A 19,098-nucleotide genomic window follows, 5' to 3' on the forward strand; every position below is an offset into this window, starting at 1 on the left:
TGGTTTACATTTTTTTTTTTTTGTTACCTGAAATACAGTGTCTTGCTTATGGTCCTAGACTAAGACTCAAGATAGAGGAAGTGAAAATATCCTTAAATTTTCGTTTAAAAGTCAGAAAAGTATTTACTGAGAAATTGAGAAATCAGAAAGAAAAAAAAAAACTGCAAGAAACTTTAAAGTTTCCCCAAATAAGAAAGACTGTATGATGGGAAAAGGTATTTTACAAAGATTTTTTTTCATCTTTGATATTTCTGTATTTCTTATGGAAATGTTAAATTTTTCAATTGGTATTATATAGGCCAAAACTTTTCAATCTTTTATGTCTCTTTTGGGGTTAAAACCTTACATTAGAGATCAGCTATTTTAATAGTTTTCTTAACTATTAAGATATTTGATGTTGCTCCATTTTGAGAGGGACCATTCTGAAACTCAAAACTTATAAATAGTGAATTTTTGATGTTAAAAATGATTTAAAAATAGTAAAAAATTGTTTTCTAATCAGCCTCACTTTTATAATGAATGCTTTCAAGTTTATCCATGTGTTTCATCTAGAAGCATGTTGCATTTTAATTTTTACTTGTCCTCCCACCCTCCACCTCAGAAATTATCTATAGAGACCTGATCATTGTTTCTTGTTATAAATTAACAAAATCTTTTGTGTCTGTTTTCTCTACCCTCTGAGATTTCTTTTTAGACAAAATTTCTATAACTTTGGACATAGAATTATGTTTTTATTTGACATACTTAGCTTTCCAAATGAGGTCTGAAAATAGAGTAAAACCAAATTTGAAATAATGCTTAAGGCAAGGATTAAGTAAATGTGCAATTTTAGAGCACTTGTAAATTAATTGTTATTTTAAAAGTGTTATCAGAGGCTGGTTGATTCGTTTTAATTATGCAAATCTGAAAAAGTTATGAACTCTTTTGGAGCCCAGCACAATGACAGGGAGCTAAGTCTTAGATTTTTCTGGAAATGAATAAAAGTTGTGATGTGATTAGACTGTGTCAATTATAATTTAGAAGAATTAGAGATAAAATAATATCTTAATGATATTGTTCCAAATTGAGCCAGGTAAAATCACTAAAATATAAACAGTATGTACATACCACAGAATCTTTAAGTATAAATATATTAATCTTTCAAAAACATTTTTCTCTTTAGTTCGGCCAGAGTTTACTGATACTTTAGCAATCAAACATGGATGGCACCCCATTCTTGAAAAAATATCTGTGGAAAAACCTGTTGCCAACAATACCTATATTACAGAAGGGAGTAATTTTTTTATCATAACTGGACCAAATATGAGTGGGAAATCCACATATTTGAAACAGATTGCTCTTTGTCAGATTATGGCCCAGATTGGTAAGTTGTGGATTTACTTTATAGTTATCAATTCTGCTCCCCATTTAAAGCATTTCTTGCCCAGTGTTTTATTTTTATTTTTTTTAACATCTTTATTGGAGTATAATTGCTTTACAATGTTGTGTTAGTTTCTGCTGTATAACAAAGTGAATCAGCTATATGCACACGTATATCTCCATATCCACTCCCTCTTGCATCTCCCTCGCACCCTCCCAATCCCCCCTTCTGGGTGGTCACAAAGCACCAAGCTGATCTCCCTGTGCTATGCAGCTGCTTCCCACTAGCAATCTATTTTACATTTGTTAGTGTGTATATGTCAGTGCTACTCTCTCACTTTGTCCCAGCTTACCCTTCCCCCTCCCCGTGTCCTCAAGTCCATTCTCTACGTCTGCATCTTTATTCCTGTCCTGCCCCCAGGTTCATCATAACCATTTTTTTTCCTTTAGATTCCATATATGTGTGTTAGCATACGGTATTTGTTTTTCTCTTTCTGAATTACTTCACTCTGCATGACAGACTCTAGGTCCATCCACCTCACTACAAATAACTCAATTTTGTTTCTTTTTATGGCTGAGTAATATTCCATTGTATATATGTGCCACATCTTCTTTATCCATTCATCTGTGGATGGACACTTAGGTTGCTTCCATGTCCTGGCTATTGTAAATAGAGCTGCAATGAACATTGTGGTACATGACTCTTTTTGAATTATGGTTTTCTCAGGGTATGTGCCCAGTAGTGGGATTGCTGGGTCATTTGGTAGTTCTATTTTAAGTTTTTTAAGGAAGCTCCTTACTGTTCTCCATAGTGGCTGTATCAATTTACATGCCCACCAACAGTGTAGGAGGGTTCCCTTTTCTCCACACCCTCTCCAGCATTTATTGTTTGTACATTTTTTGATGATGGCCATTCTGACCGGTGTGAGGTAATACCTCACTGTAGTTTTGATTTGCATTTCTCTAATGATTAGTGATGTTGAGCATCCTTTCATGTGTTTGTTGGCAATCTGTATATCTTCTTTGGAGAAATGTCTGTTTAGGTCTTCTGCCCATTTTGGATTGGGTTGTTCATTTTTTTGATATTGAGCTGCATGAGCTGCTTGTATATTCTGGAAATTAATCCTTTGTCAGTTGCTTCGTTTGCAAATATTTAATCCATTTGAAGTTTATTTTTGTGTATGGTGTTAAGGAGTGTTCTAATTTCATTCTTTTACATGTAGCTGTCCACTTTTCCCAGGTCTACTTATTGAAGAGGCTGTCTTTTCTACATTGTATATTCTTGCCTCCTTTGTCAAAGATAAGGTGACTATATGTGCGTGGGTTTATCTCTGGGCTTTCTGTCCTGTTCCATTGATCTATATTTCTGTTTTTGTGCCAGTACCATACTGTCTTGATTACTATAGCTTTGTAGTATAGTCTGAAGTCAGGGAGCCTGATTCCTCCAGTTCCGTTTTTCTTTCTCAAGATTGCTTTGGCTATTCGAGGTCTTTTGTGTTTCCATACAAATTGTCAAATTTTTTGTTCTAGTTCTATGAAAAATACCATTGGTAATTTAATGGGGATTACATTGAATCTGTAGCTGCTTTGGGTAATATAGTCACTTTCACAATATTGATTCTTCCAATCCAAGAACATGGTATATCTTTCCATCTGTTTGTATCATCTTTGATTTCTTTCATCAGTGTCTTATAGTTTTCTGCATACAGGTCTTTTGCCTCCTTAGGTATGTTTATTCCTAGGTATTTTATGTTTTTGTTGCAATGGTAAATGGGAGTGTTCCTTGATTTCTCTTTCTGATTTTTTGTTGTTAGTGTATAGGAATGCAAGAGATTTCTGTGCATTAATTTTGTATCCTGCTAGTTTCCCAAATTCATTGATTAGCTCTAGTAGTTTTCTTGTGGCATCTTTAGGATTTTCTATGTATAGTATCGTGTCATCTGTAAACAGTGACAGTTTTACTTCTTCTTTTCCTACTTGGATTCATTTCATTTTTTTTCTTCTCTGACTGCCATGGCTAAAACTTCCAAAACTATGTTGAATAATAGTGGTGAGAGTGGGCAACCTTGTCTTGTTCCTGATCTTAGAGGAAATGCTTTCAGTTTTTCACCATTGAGAATGATGTTGGCTGTAGGTTTGTCATATGGCTTTTATTATGTTGAGGTAGGTTCCCTCTATGCCCACTTTCTGGAGAGTTTTTATCGTAAATGGGTGCTGAATGTTGTCAAAAGCTTTTCCTGCATCTATTGAGATTATCATATGGTTTTTATACTTCAGTTTCTTAATATGGTGTATCACATTGATTGATTTGCATATATTGAAGAATCCTTGCATTCCTGGGATAAACCCCACTTGATCATGGTGTATGATCCTTTTAATGTGCTGTTGGATTCTGTTTGCTAGTATTTTGTTGAGGATTTTTGCATCTGTGTTCCTCAGTGATATTGGCCTGTAGTTTTCTCTCTTTGTGACATCTTCATCAGGGTGATGGTGGCCTCATAGAATGAGTTTAGGAGTGTTCCTCCCTCTGCTATATTTTGGGAGAGTTTGAGAAGGATAGGTGTTAGCTCTTCTCTAAATGTTTGATAGAATTCTCCTGTGAAGCCATCTGGTCCTGGGCTTTTGTTTGTTGGAAGATTTTTAATCACAGTTTCAATTTCAGTGCTTGTGATTGGTCTGTTCATGTTTTCTATTTCTTTCTGGTTCAGTCTTGAAAGGTTGTACTTTTGTAAGAATTTGTCCATTTCTTCCAGGTTGTCCCATTTATTAACATATAGTTGCTTGTAGTAGTCTCTCATGATCCTTTGTATTTCTGCAGTTTCAGTTGTTACTTCTCCTTTTTCATTTCTAATTCTGTTTATTTGTCTTCTCCCTTTTTTTCCTGATGAGTCTGGCTAATGCTTTATCAATTTTTGTTATCTTCTCAAAGAACCAGCTTTTAGTTTTATTGATCTTTGCTATTGTTTCCTTCATTTCTTTTTCATTTATTTCTGATATGATCTTTATGATTTCTTTCCTTCTGCTAACTTTGGGGGTTTTTTGTTCTTCTTTCTCTAATTGCTTTAGGTGTAAGCTTAGCTTGTTTATTTGAGATTTTTCTTGTTTCTTGAGGTAGGATTGTATTGCTGTAAACTTCCCTCTTAGAACCACTTTTGCTGCATCCCATAGGTTTTGGGTCGTCGTGTTTTCATTGTCATTTGTTTCCAGGTATTTTTTGATTTCCTCTTTGATTTCTTCAGTGATCTCTTGGTTGTTTAGTAGCGTATTGCTTAGCCTCCATGTGTTTGTATTTTTTTAAATTTTTTCCCCATAATTGGTATCTAGTCTCATAGTGTTGTGGTCAGAAAAGATGCTTGATATGATTTCAATTTTCTTAAATTTACCAAGGCTTGATTTGTGACCCAAGATATGGTCTATCCTGGAGAATGTTCCATGAGCACTTGAGAAGAAAGTGTATTCTATTGATTTCGGATGGAATGTCCTATAAATATCAGTTAAGTCCATCTTGTTTAATGTGTCATTTAAAGCTTGTGTTTCCTTATTTATTTTCTGTTTGGATGATCTGTTGATTGGTGTAAGTGGGGTGTTAAAGTCACCTACTATTATTGTGTTACTGTTGATTTCCCCTTTTATAGCTGTTAGCATTTGCCTTATGTATTGAGGTGCTCCTATGTTGGGTGGGTTAATATCTACAGTTGTTATATATCCTTCTTGGATTGATCCCTTGATCGTTATGTAGTGTCTTTCTTTGTCTCTTGTAATAGTCTTTATTTTAAAGTCTATTTTTCTGATATGAGAATTGCTACTCCAGCTTTCTTTTGTTTTCCATTTGCATGGAATATCTTTTTCCCATCCCCTCACTTTCAGTCTGTATGTGTCCCTAGATCTGAAGTGGGTCTCTTGTAGAGAACATATATACAGGTCTTGTTTTTGTATCCATTCAGCCAATCTGTATCTTTTGGTTGGAGCATTTAATCCATTTACATTTAAGGTAATTATTGATATGTATGTTCCTATTACCATTTTCTTAATTGTTTTGGCTTTGTTTTTGTAGGTCTTTTCCTTCTCTTGTGTTTCCTGCCAAGAGAAGTTCCTTTAGCATTTGTTGTAAAGCTGGTTTGGTGGTGCTGAATTCTCTTATCTTTTGCTTGTCTATAGAGGTTTTTTTTTTAAAGATTTTTTTTTTTTTTTGGCTGTGTTGGATCTTCATTGCTGCACATAGGCTTTCTCTAGTTATAGTGAGCGGGGGCTACTCTTCATTGTGGTGCGTGGCTTCTTATTGTGGCGGCTTCTCCTGTTGTGAAGCACAAGCTCTAGGCACGTGGGCTTCAGTAGTTGTGGCACGTGGGTTCAGTGGTTGTGGCTCATGGGCTCTAGAGTTCAGGCTCAGTAGTTGTAGCACACTGGCTTAGTTGATCCACGACATGTGGGATCTTCCCAGACCAGGGCTCAAACCCATGTCCCCTGCATTGGCAGGCGGATTCTTAGCCATTGCACCACCAAGGAAATCCCTTGTCTGTAAAGGTTTTAATTTCTCCTTTGAATCTGAATGAGATCCTTGCTGGGTAGAGAAATCTTGGTTGTAGGTTTTTCCCTTTCATCACTTTAAATACATCCTGCCATTCCCTTCTGGCTTGCAGAGTTTCTGCTGAAAGATCAGCTGTTAACCTGATGGGGAATCCCTTGTATATTATTTGTTGCTTTTCCCTTGCTGCTTTTAATATTTTTTTCTTTATATTTAATTTTTGATAGTTTGATTAATATGTGTCTTGGCGTGTTTCTCTTTGGGTTTATCCTGTATGGGACTCTCTGCACTTCCTGGACTTGGGTGGCTATTTCCTTTCCCATGTTAAGGAAATTGTCGACTGTAATCTCTTCAGATATTTTCTCAGACCCTTTCTTTTTGTCTTCTTCTTCTGGGACCCCTGTAATTTGAATGTTCCCATGTTTAATGTTGTCCCAGAGGCCTCTGAGCCTGTCCTGAATTCTTCTCATTCTTTTTCTTTATTCTGCTCCCTGGCAATTATTTCCACCGTTTTATCTTCTAGCTCACCTATCTGTACTTCTGCCTCAGTTATTCTGCTATTGATTCCTTCTAGAGTGTTTTTAATTTCAGTTATTGTGTTTTTCGTCACTGTTTGTTTGCTCTTTAGTTCTTCCAGATCCTTTTTAAATGTTCTTGTATTTTCTCCATTCTGTTTCCGAGAGTTTGGATCATCTTTACCATCATTACTCTGGATTCTTTTTCAGGTAGTTTGCGTATTTCGGCTTCATTTATTTGGTCTTTTAGGTTTTTACTTTGCTCCTTCGTCTGTAACACACTTTTTTGTCATTTCATTATTTTTTTTTTGATGAGTTGTGCTGTATTCCTGTCTTACTGGTTTTTTGGCCTGAGGCATCCAGCACTGGATTTTGCAGGCAGTTGGATAGAGCTGGGTCTTGGTGCTGAGATGAGGACCTACAGGAGGCCTCACTCCAATTGATATTCCCTGGGGTCTGAGGTTCTCTGTTAGTCCAGTGATTTGGACTTGGAGCTCCCACCACAGGAGCTCGGGCCTGACCTCCAGCCTGGGAACCAAGATTCCGCAAGCTGCATGGCGCAGAAAAACAAAAAAAAAAGGAGCAGTACAATATCAAAGAATAATAAACAAAATAAAGTTAGAAAGATAAAAAATATATTAGGAAAAATAAAAATATAATTGAAACAACTGCAACAAAGTAAAATAAAACGACAGCAGAAAAAAAAAAAAAAAAAAACGGAGGGCCGCGGTGGGGAACAAGCCAAAAGGAAAGAACAATAACAAAGTATAAAGAATAAAAGAAAATTAGAAAAATAAAATATTTATTAGGAAAAATAAAAATATAAATGAATCAACAACAATGAATCAACAAGGTAAAACAGAACCCCAGTCTAAAAGAGGGGAAAAAAAAAAAGTCTTGGCTTTGTGGGTGGAGTTTGGGGGGGTAGATCTTAGGAAGGGGTGGGGTTTAGGGCAGGGCAGCACCTAGGCGGGTGGGAGGGTGACGTTTGAGCATGGGCCAGGGCCTAGGCTCAGGACCCATGCAGCCAGAAAAGGCCTTGGCGGTGGGGCCTAGGTAGGGTGACATTCAAGCGTGAGGCGGAGCCTCTGCTTAGGACCTGTGCAGAAGGGGAGAGGCAGCAGGTGGAAGGGAAGGCCTCTGGAGTGTGGGGTTCCTTTGGAGGTAGGACCTTGAGTGAGGGTGTGTGGGTGGGGTTTAGGCCCAGTGCATTGGAGGGGGTCTCCGAGTGTAGAGGTAGGGCCCTGGGTGGGAGTGTAGGGGCGGGGCTTGGGCTCTGCACGTCAGGAGGGAGCCTCCGAGGGCAGAGGATTAGGCCTGGGAGCCCAACAGGCTCCCCGGTGCCTAAGTGGACAGGGAAAGCACTGGCCACTTTCCCTTCCTCCACTGCATGCCCCCCCCACCGTCTCCCCCAGAGTTTCCCCTGTCCCTGCTGGACCCCTAACCGTGGGTGGGTCCCACTGGGTGTAGGAATTCCTCTCCTCCCCCAGCCACCCCTCAGGGGTGCCAGTCTTGGAGGTCCGGCCTTTACTTTTGCTCCCCCTTCCCTCCCTCCCACTCCCTCAGGACCCGCCAGGCTGGAGGGGGCCTAGGTGGGCAGAGGATCAGGCCTTGGATCTCAGCAGGTTCCTGGGGGCCCAAGTGGGCAGGGGAAACCTGGCCACGCTCCCTTTTGATCCTCTGCCCTCCCAGTGGTCCCCCAATTTCCCGCTTCAGGTGTGGGATCCCTTCCCCTCCCCCAGCCGCCCCTCAGGGGCGCCAGTCCCATCCCACCTCCACTTCTCCTCCCCCTTCACTCCCTACACGCCCCACGTCCTACCTGGTCGCTGGGGGTTCCTCCCATCCCCTTAGGTGTCCGTGGTCCCCCACTGGTGCCTGGTAGGTGCCCTAGTTGTGCGGAGACACGAATTCTGCATCCTCCTAGTCCACCATCTTGACTCCGCCTGTGCCCAGTATTTTAGATCTAGGTGCTTGATTAACCCAAGAATAGTTTGGAGTAGATTTTCTTACCTAAAAGTATAATAGTGTCTAATATATATATATATATATATATACCGTAAGTTTTACTATTTGGTATTTATTAAGCTCCATCTAATTTGGATTACATTGTACTGAAAATTTTGTGGGATATAACAAAAGAAAAATTTCCTTACAATAGCTATTAATGTTGTATCAACTACTGCTAAACTGAATCATATAATTATCTGAGATTCAAAAAGTTTGTTGGGAGGAAAAGTGAAATAAGTAGAATAAACTGCTGCTTCTAATAACCCATGTAAGATTTTCCCAAAATTATAACATTAGGCACAGAAACATTTCCCTTACTTAATTTAAGGGGTACCAATAACTTGGCCACAGCAACTGATATATTACACACATGTGTGTATACACACACATGTAAATGGCTGTCACTGGCCCAACATTGTTACATATTTCTTGTCATAGAGGCATACTCACCACTTATCTCTGAAAACTGGGTTCCTTGAGGACTATATGAATCAGAGATGAGATGATTGGTCCTAATGAAGTGGTTCTCAACCGGGGATGATTTTGGTTCCCCTCACCCCCTGGAATTTGGCAATGTCTGGAGACATTTTTAATTGTAACAACTGAGGGGAGTATAAAATCCAGAGATGCTGCTAAATATCCTGCAATTCACAGGACAGCCACCTTCTCCATTTCATCCACCCCACACCCCCACCCCAGTCCACACACATACACAAGAAAGATTTATCCAGCCCAAGATGTGGTTGAAAAACCTTGGTCTAGTGTAATGGATTGTAAGAGAAATACAGCAATAGCAATATTGATCATACAGTGCAAATTTACCCTTACTACTGGGAAAGAAAATTAGAGATGAACGAATGAATGAATAAAGAGTAAATATTTTATTGAGTTTATAGTTTAAAAGGCCATCTTAGATAACTTTCCTCCCCTTATAAGAATACTGATTCATATGTTACATGATAATCTTACTTCTGTTTGAATTGTTATAAGGAGTTCTGTCCTTTAAAAAAACAGGCTATCTAATTGTTGGATAGCTGTAATTTTTAAAACATTCATTATACTGAATTGAAATTTGACTTCCTATAACTTCTACTCATTAGTCCTAATTCTTATCTTCTGTGCATTTCAGAATCATCTAGTATCTCCTGAGAATAGCCTCTCAAATATTTGAAGAAAATTACTATTACTCTACTTCTCTTGTCACTGTCCATCTTCAGCCTCTGAAATACCTAAAAGTATATATAATATATGATCTGATCATAAAGGAAACACTAGGACTTGAAAGGCACCGAAGTTAAGAATATAGGCTTTGGAGCTAGACCTAGCTTGTCTAGTTACTGGCTGTATGATCTTAGGCAAATTATTTAACCTCCTTAGTTTTTCTATCTGTAAATAAAAATTATAATAGTACCTACGTCTAAGAACTGTTGTAAAGATTAAGCGAGATAATATATATAAGATGTTATGGACTTAAGGGGAGAGTATGAGAAAGAAGGAGACTTTCCAGATAGAGGTAAGAGAATGTTCCAAAGCACAGAAGCAAAAAACAGTATGATGTTCCCAAGGAACCACAAGGAATCCAGAGGCTTAGTGGTTCTTTTGCTTTGTAGAACAAAGAGTGGCTGTGAGAAATGGCAGGCTTAAAGCTGGAGAGATGGGCAGGAGTCAGATTGTGAAGGGCCTTAGGTACTTAATGGAGGAGATAGAACTTTATCCAGAAATCTATAGGGAGCTATTGAAATTTAAGCAGGAGAATGGCATAATTGGATTTGAGTTTTAGATAGCTCACTCTGGTTAATGTACGGTTAGAGGAGAGCCAGATTAGAAGCAAAATACCAGCCAGTAGGTTTCTTGGATATGATGATAAGTTGAGAGCCTTTTTGGTGGAGATAAGAGAGAAGGGAAAATATTAACATATACCATATACGCTATATTCTATACTTGGTACTTTCGTATTTATTTTCCCATTTAATCCTTTTGGCAGTCCTATGAGAAAGCTGTATTTAAGATATCTGCTTTCTGACGTGCGATCATTATAATTGCTACTGTTATTATTATTACTTTTATTTTTATTAGTATTATCCTGACTTTTGCTTTCTCTTCCTGTTAGTCCTTATTATTCAGAGGTAGATCCTATTCTTCACCTTTGCCTTTGTTTTTTTGTTTGTTTGTTTGTTTTAATATTTTTTTAATTATTTATTTATTTATTTATTTCTGGCTGTGTTGGGTCCTCGTTTCTGTGTGAGGGCTTTCTCTAGTTGTGGCAAGTGGGGGCCACTCTTCACCGTGGTGCGCGGGCCTCTCATTATCGCAGTTTCTCTTGTTGCGGAGCACAGGCTCCAGACGCGCAGGCTCAGTAATTGTGGCTCACGGGCCCAGTTGCTCCGCGGCATGTGGGATCTTCCCAGACCAGGGCTCGAACCCGCGTCCCCTGCATTGGCAGGCAGATTCTCAACCACTGCGCCACCAGGGAAGCCCTGCCTTTGTTTTAAATCCTGGACTAATCTGGCTTTGTTTCTTCGCTCCCATTATTTCACCATTTTGTCTGTACAGAGTTCTGTATACTTCATACTTTTCCCATTCAACTATTTGTATATTTTTATCTTCCTATGGTTTTAGAATGCCTTTTGTATAGAGTTAGGTACATTAATCAGATTGATTTGTTTTCAAAAGATGAATATTTTAGATTAGTTAGCCTGATAATTTCTCAGACAGAAACAGTCTTGTGGATGAAAATTTACCTTATTAAAAAAATTAAATGTTTTGCATTCATTCTAATTGTGGGTATTTCTGTACTCTTCTAATAACAGATATTTCCTAATATATCTTTCTATAATTTTATCAACTTGAGCTTCATAACCATTTCCTTCAGATTTTCATATTTTGAGTATTCTTTACCATCTAAATATATTATTTAAAATTTTTATCGAGTTTATAACAAATCTTTCTAATGTACTTGAATATATATTATCTATTTTCAACTTCCAAATAACTTTGTACAATAGGTAGGGTAAGTATTTCCATTTTTTATGTGAGGAAGATGAAGCTGGAAGAATTAAGTGCTGTCCAAGGTTGTACAGTAAATGACAGTGCTGGGGCCACATCTTCTACTTCCATACCAAGTGATCTTTCCACCACATTAATTCTTAGACAGGCTAGTAAATAATCTGAGTTGGTGGAAAGTGCAAAATATTAGTAGTACTTACGTTTTATAAAAACATCGCAGTTTACTTTGACCTTATATTTTATAGGATCATATGTTCCAGCAGAATATGCTTCCTTTAGAATTGCTGAACAGATTTTTACAAGAATAAGTACTGATGATGATATTGAAACAAATTCATCAACATTTATGAAGGAAATGAAAGAGGTACCCAAGCTCAACTTTTCTTCTGTTAAAAGCATATTGAATTCTCCTATTACTGGTCGATTATAACATAAGAAAATATTCTTATACTAAAGCATGCAGATGTGTTTATACTCCTCTACAAGAGCCAGAGGGCAGTCAAAGACAGCTTCCTAATTTCTGTCTTATGTGGAAATGGAAGCAAATGTTTTAATGAAAAATACAGCTTTAAAGAAAAAGCTAGTATTATTGAATGATAAAAATGCACATTCATGTTTTTGTGTGGAATATATAAAAGACTTCAGAAAACAATGACCTATTCAGGAACATTTTGCATAGTATCTATTGTTCCTGATAGGCTTGATTTTAAAATAAAGGATCACTGTGTTAAAAGGCTTTTAAAAATCATCCTCTTCTGTGCTCTTGTAGAATTTTCACTTCCTCTAACAAAGTACGTATCATCACCTATTTTTGATCTGAGCAAATGTCAAGTAAGCTTGAAGGGCTAAAAGAATTCAGTATAGCTCTTGGGCTATCTTTAGTAGGTAGGAGTTATTGGATCACTATACAGATAACTTTTTTTCTTTAGATAGTGGGAGAATAAAGTTATTTGCCCACAATATATGACATTTATTTAATTATTTAGTATGTGTTGAATATCTATGGGAGAATATAGCAATAGACTAAGTGCTTGAGGTATATTTTTAAGTGGTCCTAGCTCTCAAGAAGCTTAGTCCTATGGAAAGGTAAAATGGCCATGAAGGTTACTATCGTGTCATGATATACATCTTTATTGGGCATGGGTTTAAGTTTCTTTAATTGGTAATCAATGGACTTGGATGCTTTTCCCTAAATTTTTCTTTTCATTTTTACTGGCTATAGAGATGTTAAAATAAATTTGAGAGATAGTTCCGAGCATTTTATGACAACAATTGATTAATCATTTGTAGAGAAGAAAATGACCATCTTTGTGCTTTATTTAAACATTTAATTCATTGGTTTATTTCACTGTATCTGAAACATCAATATTTTAGATAATGTTTATTTACCCTGTTGTCTCATACACATATGCATATGACTGTTTACGTACACTCCAAAAATGTATTCCGTTAATACATTTATTCTATTGGAATTACTAGTAATGAGATTTTTAAAAAGAAAAGCAATGTGTTAGTTTCTGCTCAGCAGGATTTCTCTGTAAAAATGTATTTCAAATGAACTAATAATGAGACTGGATTTTTCCTCATTTTTTCCTATAATAGTGACAGCTGTTTGGTCACAATGAGTAATACTGAAATTATATTTTCAGATAGCATATATTCTACATAATGCTAATGACAAATCACTCATATTAATTGATGAACTTGGCAGAGGTACTAATACAGAAGAAGGTATTGGCATTTGTTACGCTGTTTGTGAATATCTGCTGAGCTTAAAGGTATTCTTCTCTATTTATTTTAAGTACATTAATTTTGGGCTCTTTTTAAAAATTTCTTTTATTGAATGAAAGATTTTTAAAATTGTACAGTACCTTACAATTTTCAAAAGTTTCACCCAGATAATTTCATATAATCCCATAATAACCCTTTTTTTTTTCCCCTACCCATATATTGCCTCTGCCTCCTTCCCTCTCCCCACTGGTAGCCACTAGTTTGGTCTCTATATCTGTGAGTCTGTTTCTTTTTGTTTTATTCACTTTGTGTTGTAGTTTTAGATTCTACATATAAGTGATACCATACAGTATTTGTCTTTCTCTGTCTGACTTATTTCACTTAGCATAATGCCCTCCAAGTCCATCCATGTTGCTACACATAGCAAAATTTCATTCTTTTTTCAGACATGGAAAACAAACTTAAGGTTACCAAGGAAAAGTGGGGCGGGGTAAACTAGGGATTAACAGATACTACTGTATACAAAATAGATAAACAACAAGGACCTACTGTAGCGTGGGGAACTATATTTAATATCTTGCAATAACCTATAATGGAAAAGAATCTGAAAAAGAATATATATATATTCTTTTGCTGTACATCTGAAACATTGTAAATCAACTATACTTCAATTAAAAAAATTTTCATTCTTATTAATGGCTGAGTGGTATTCCACTGTGTGTGATATATATATATGTATATATATATATATATACCACATGTTCTTTATCCATATATCTGTTTTTATAAATTTATTTATTTTATTTATTTTGTTTTTGGCTGCGTTGGGTCTTTGTTGCTGCACGTGGGCTTTTCTCTGCTTGCAGTGAGCGGGGGCTACTCTTGGTTGCGGTGCATGGGCTTCTCATTGCGGTGGCTTCTCTTGTTGGGAGCACAGGCTCTAGGTGCACGGGCTTCAGTAGTTGTGGCCCCCAGGCTCTAGCGTGCAGGCTTAGTAGTTGTGGTGCACGAGCTTAGTTGCTCCACGGCATGTGGGATCTTCTCAGACCAGGGCTTGAACCCGTGTCTCCTGCATTGGCAGGTGGATTCTTAACCACTGCGCCACCAGGGAAGCCCTCCATATATCTGTTGATGAACACTTAGGTTGCTTCCATACCTTGGCTATTGTAAATAATGTGTTGAGTCCTTTTTTGATGTATCCTTTATAAATTCATCACAATTGGATTTTACAGGCACCTACAAAATAGCTCATTAAACAATTTTAGTTAACAAAAACATACCATAGCATTTATATTTTCTTCATTTCTGATGGAAGCAAGAACAGTTAATATGATAGTCATGATGTACAAAAGGAAAGGAGGAAATCAAGAAATAAAAATAATGTCAAAACTAGTCACTTGGCTTTAATTTAATCAAATTAAATAGCAAAACATGAAAACATTTCAATAATTGACTCTATGTGTAATAACATTGACTGTGATGTCACAACATGAAGTAAACTATGTATCTGAAATCACTTTATGGAAAATTTGCTTACCTGAGATTTCATTTCTTTAAAGGAAATGTTTTTTCATAAATCAACTCTGTTAAACAAACTATGATTTTTGCTCTACTATTAAGGTAACTTGTAAAATATCTTTTTAGATAATCACTCAAAATATACACTGGTATGAAAAAACTTAAATAAAAATATTTTTCTATATTTAAAGTACCTTAAAATATCCCTAAGATGAGGTTCTATACCTTAGAGTCCATAGTGATTTATTATATATAGAATGGGAAAAAATCTTTTTTTGTTTTTTTCTTTTTTCTTTTTTTTTGTATTTTTATTTTTCATGTTTTTTTCTTTTTTTGTTCTTTTTTAAGAAAAATCTTATTTTATACTTAAAGAAGGGTATGTGATGAATCAGAACTAATGTTACTAGGTAACATTAGTCTTTGTAATTCTGAATCTATTTCAGTCGATAAGAATTTCTCATATAAATAAGATGCATATATTACTTAATGGGATTAAAAGCTAATTATTAATAGTGATGCTTAATTTTATATGTCAGCTTGACTAGTCTATGGAGTACCCAGACATTTGGTCAAACATTTTCTGGGTGTATCTGTGAGGGTGTTTCTGAATGAGATTAGAATTTGAATTGGTAGAATGAGTAAAGCAGATTTCCCTTTCTAATGTGGGTGAGCCTTAGCCAGTCACTTTTGAGTGGGGCCCAGTTGAAGACCTGAATAGAACGAAAAGATTGACCCCTTGGAGTAGGAGGAAACTCCTGCCTGACTACCTTCAGTCTTGAACATCGGTTCTTTCCTGCCTTTAGTCTGGAACTGAAACATCAGCTCTTTCTGGGTCTTGAGTATGCTAACATTTAGACTAGAACTACACCGTTGACCCTCCTGGTTCTCAGGCCTTTAGACTTGGAGTGGAAACTACATCATTAGCTTTCCTGGGTCTGCAGCTTGATGATTGCAGATTTGGGGACTTGTCAGTCTCCATAATCATGTGAGCCAATTCCTTATAATAAATCTTTCTCTTTCTCTCTACAGGCAGACAGAGACACAGACACACACCCACGTACACACACACACAAATATATCCTGTTAATTTGGTTTCTCTGGAGAACCCTGACTAATACAGATTTTAATATCAAGAGTGGTTCTAGGGGAACAAAATTTTAAGGATGAATGTTTTGAGTTAGTTCTGGAATCGATTTTCTAAGCTAATTAGATTTAAAGATACTAATGACTCTATTTCCAGTCGTAAAGAAAGCACTGGTAGTCCATAGTGTGATCTAGCAATAGAAATATGCAAAATATCACCATTGGATATTCTTCTTTTTAAATTTTTTTAGTAATTAATTTATTAATTTATTTATTTTTGGCTGCGTTGGGTCTTTGTTGCTGCACACAGGCTTTCTCTAGTTGCGGCAAGTGGGGGCTACTCTTCACTGTGGTGTGCGGGCTTCTTATTGTGGTGGCTTCTCTTGTTGCGGAGCACAGGCTCTAGGCGCGCGGGCTTCAGTAGTTGTGGCACACAGGCTTGGTAGTTGTGGCTCACGGGCTCTAGAGCACAGGCTCAGTAGTTGTGGTGCACGGGCTTAGTTGCTCCATGGCATGTGGGATCTTCCTGGACCAGGGCTCAAACCCGTGTCCTCTGCATTGGCAGGTGGATTCTTAACTACTGCGTCACCAGGAAAGGCACACCATTGGATATTTTTAATCAACCACTTATAAGAAGCAAGGAGCTGGGTAACCGTGTGTATGATACTTTCAAACGTTTTTGGCAAACTAACAAATATAATGAGATTGGCTGGTTGCTTCTAATTTGCTGAACAAAGTGGGGAAAGAAAAGATGAGTTCAGGAATTCAAATTCCTGAGTAAATCCGTGCCTAAATGACCTGAAAGCTTCTATGTGTGTCCTGAAGGAGACTCTTATCTTCTATAGCCTGAGGTTACTGAGAATCAAACCCAGAATCTCATTCTTTGACTGGCTGAATTACAATGCAAGTTGAACTCCCAGCCACTTACTAGCGATTCTATTTTTAAAGTCAAAACATTGATTGGGAAGGAATGGGATCCTGAAGGTTGGAATGGAGACATGTGGGAAGACTCTAATAAAGCTGGGGACATTGAACCTCTAAGTTCTAATGCGTCTTCTTTGCCAGTGGAAGAGGCTTCTCTACCCTCAGTGTGAGTAGCATCTCCAGCCCATATGAGGGGGTTAAGTCTGCTTTGTCTGAAGAAACTGTAATGACTTCCCCTAAGGCAGTTGCCATGTAAGACAATGCTAATTCTCCTCAGGATCCACCCTTACTATCCTTCTTTGCTTCTAAACTATAAATAGATTCAGATCCCAGCAGGCCCGTAAAGGTGAGGTATGAAGTGTGGCCCATGATGAGGTACACTACACTTCAAAAGAACTACTTGAGTTTTCTAATAAATACAGATAGAAATCTGGGGAACATGTATGGAACTGAATATTAAGGATGTGGGATAATGATGGAAGGAACATGAAGTTGGATAAGGTCAAATTTATTGATATGTACTCATTAAGCAGAGGTCTTGAATTTCATGTTGCAGCTCAGGATGTTTGGTTCATTAGTTGAAGCATGAACCAAAAGGTAGCCCATAGTGAGCGACTTGCAAATGCTGTATCTGCCTTGGTTTAATGTAAAGGAAAAGATTCAGAGGCTTAGGGAGATTGGAATTTTATGGATTTGTCATTTAAGACCTACTCACCTACCCTGCAAGGGTCCAGAAGACATACCTTTCACTGTGGTTGTGAGAAGTAAATTTGTGAGGAGAGCCCCAACATCCTTAAAGAGCTCTGTGATCACTCTTCTCTGTAGGCCAGATCTTACAGTGGAAACTGCAGTCACTGAATTGGGAAACCTAAATACAGTGGGAGTAATTGGATCTTGCCGTGGCAGGATGTACCAACGGATGGTACTCTACTACCAAAGGCAAGACAGGCGTGGTTACCAAAACAGACAGCAGAGTCCAAGCAGCAATCAGAATAGTCTTGACTTGGGCAGTCATATGGCATTGACTAGTTGATTGTGGTGTCCCTAGAAGTGAAATAGAAAGGAAGCTTATTAAATTCTTACGTGATCTATATAAGTGGAAAAGTTTTAGGTCAGGTGAACAAAAGTCTAGCCTGAACCATAAAAAAGAGAGTCAGGGCCCCTCAGCCAATTTCTAGATCTGAGCCAGTTTACAGATCTAGAAGTTCTTAAATGAAGGGGAAGCCAGGTCCCCTGGAGGAGGGACTCTGGTACACTCCAAAAATGTATTCTGTTAATTTTTCTCCCAGCCTTCTCCAAAGGGACCTACAGCCTTTTACCATTGTAACTGTGCATTGGGGAAAGAGGAAATAATCAGGCTTTTTGAGGGCTACTAGACACTGGCTCTGAACTGACTCTAATTACAGAGACCCAAAACATCACTGTGGTTTACCAGTCAGGGTAGGGCTTATGGAAGTCAGATGATTAATGGAGTTATAGCTCAGATCTATCTTACAGTGAGCCCGATGGGTATGCAACCCATCTTGTGATTATTTTCCCAGTTCTGGAATGTATAATTGGGATATGTGTATTCAGCAGCTGGTAAAATCCCCACATTGGTTCCCTGACCTGTGGAGTGAGGACTATTATGGTAGGAGAGAGCAAATGGAAGCCACTAGAACTGTTTCTATGTAGGAAAATAGTAACCCAAAGCAGTACCCCATTCCTAGAGAGACTGGAGACATTAGTGCCACCATCAAGGACTTGAAAGTTGCAGGGGTGGTGATTCCCATCACATTCCCATTTAACTCATCTATTTTGCCTGTGCAGAGGACAGATGGACCTTGGAGAATGACAATGAATAATTGTAACCTTAACCAGGTGGTGACTGCAATTGCAGCTATTTGTACCAGATGAGGTTTCATTGCTTGAGCATATTAACATATCCCGTGTTACCTGGTATGTGGCTAATTGATCTAGCCAATGCATTTTTCTCCATACCTGTCAATAAAGATCACCAGAAGCAGTTTGCTTTCAGCTGGCAAGGTCAGCAGTACCCCTTCACTGTCCAACTTCAGGGGTATATCAGCTCTCCAACTCCGTCATAATCTAGTTTGTAAGGATCTTGATTACTTTCCTTTTGACAGGATATCACACTGGTCCATTACATTGATAACATTATGCTGATTGGACCTAGTAAGAACAAAGTAGCAACTACTCTAGACTTATTGGTAAGACATCTGTGTGTCAGAAAGGGGAGATAAATCCAACAAGAGTACAGGGGCCTAAATACCTGTACTCTGAAAACTGTTAGAAGATGATGAAAGAAATTGAAGACAACACAAACAGATGGAAAGATATACCCTGTTCTTGGATTGGATGAATCAATATTGTTAAAATGACTGTACTCCAAGGCAATCTACAGATTCAGTGCAATCCCTATCAAATTAC

General features: G+C 37.7%; 1 protein-coding gene across 2 annotated transcripts in view; it reads left to right on the top strand.

Moving 5' to 3' along the window:
• The window catches only part of MSH4 (mutS homolog 4), an 87,619-nt gene that overhangs the window by 58,225 nt on the left and 10,296 nt on the right, over window positions 1–19,098 (top strand). For both annotated transcript variants that reach the window (XM_059924592.1, XM_059924582.1), the window contains 2 exons: window positions 1,163–1,363; window positions 11,658–11,776. In XM_059924592.1, the coding sequence (XP_059780575.1) occupies window positions 1,163–1,363; window positions 11,658–11,776 (320 nt within the window). The remainder of the gene's footprint in view (window positions 1–1,162; window positions 1,364–11,657; window positions 11,777–19,098) is intronic.

The sequence above is a fragment of the Balaenoptera ricei genome, chromosome 1, assembly GCF_028023285.1.
Source record: "Balaenoptera ricei isolate mBalRic1 chromosome 1, mBalRic1.hap2, whole genome shotgun sequence".
NCBI lineage: Eukaryota > Metazoa > Chordata > Mammalia > Artiodactyla > Balaenopteridae > Balaenoptera > Balaenoptera ricei.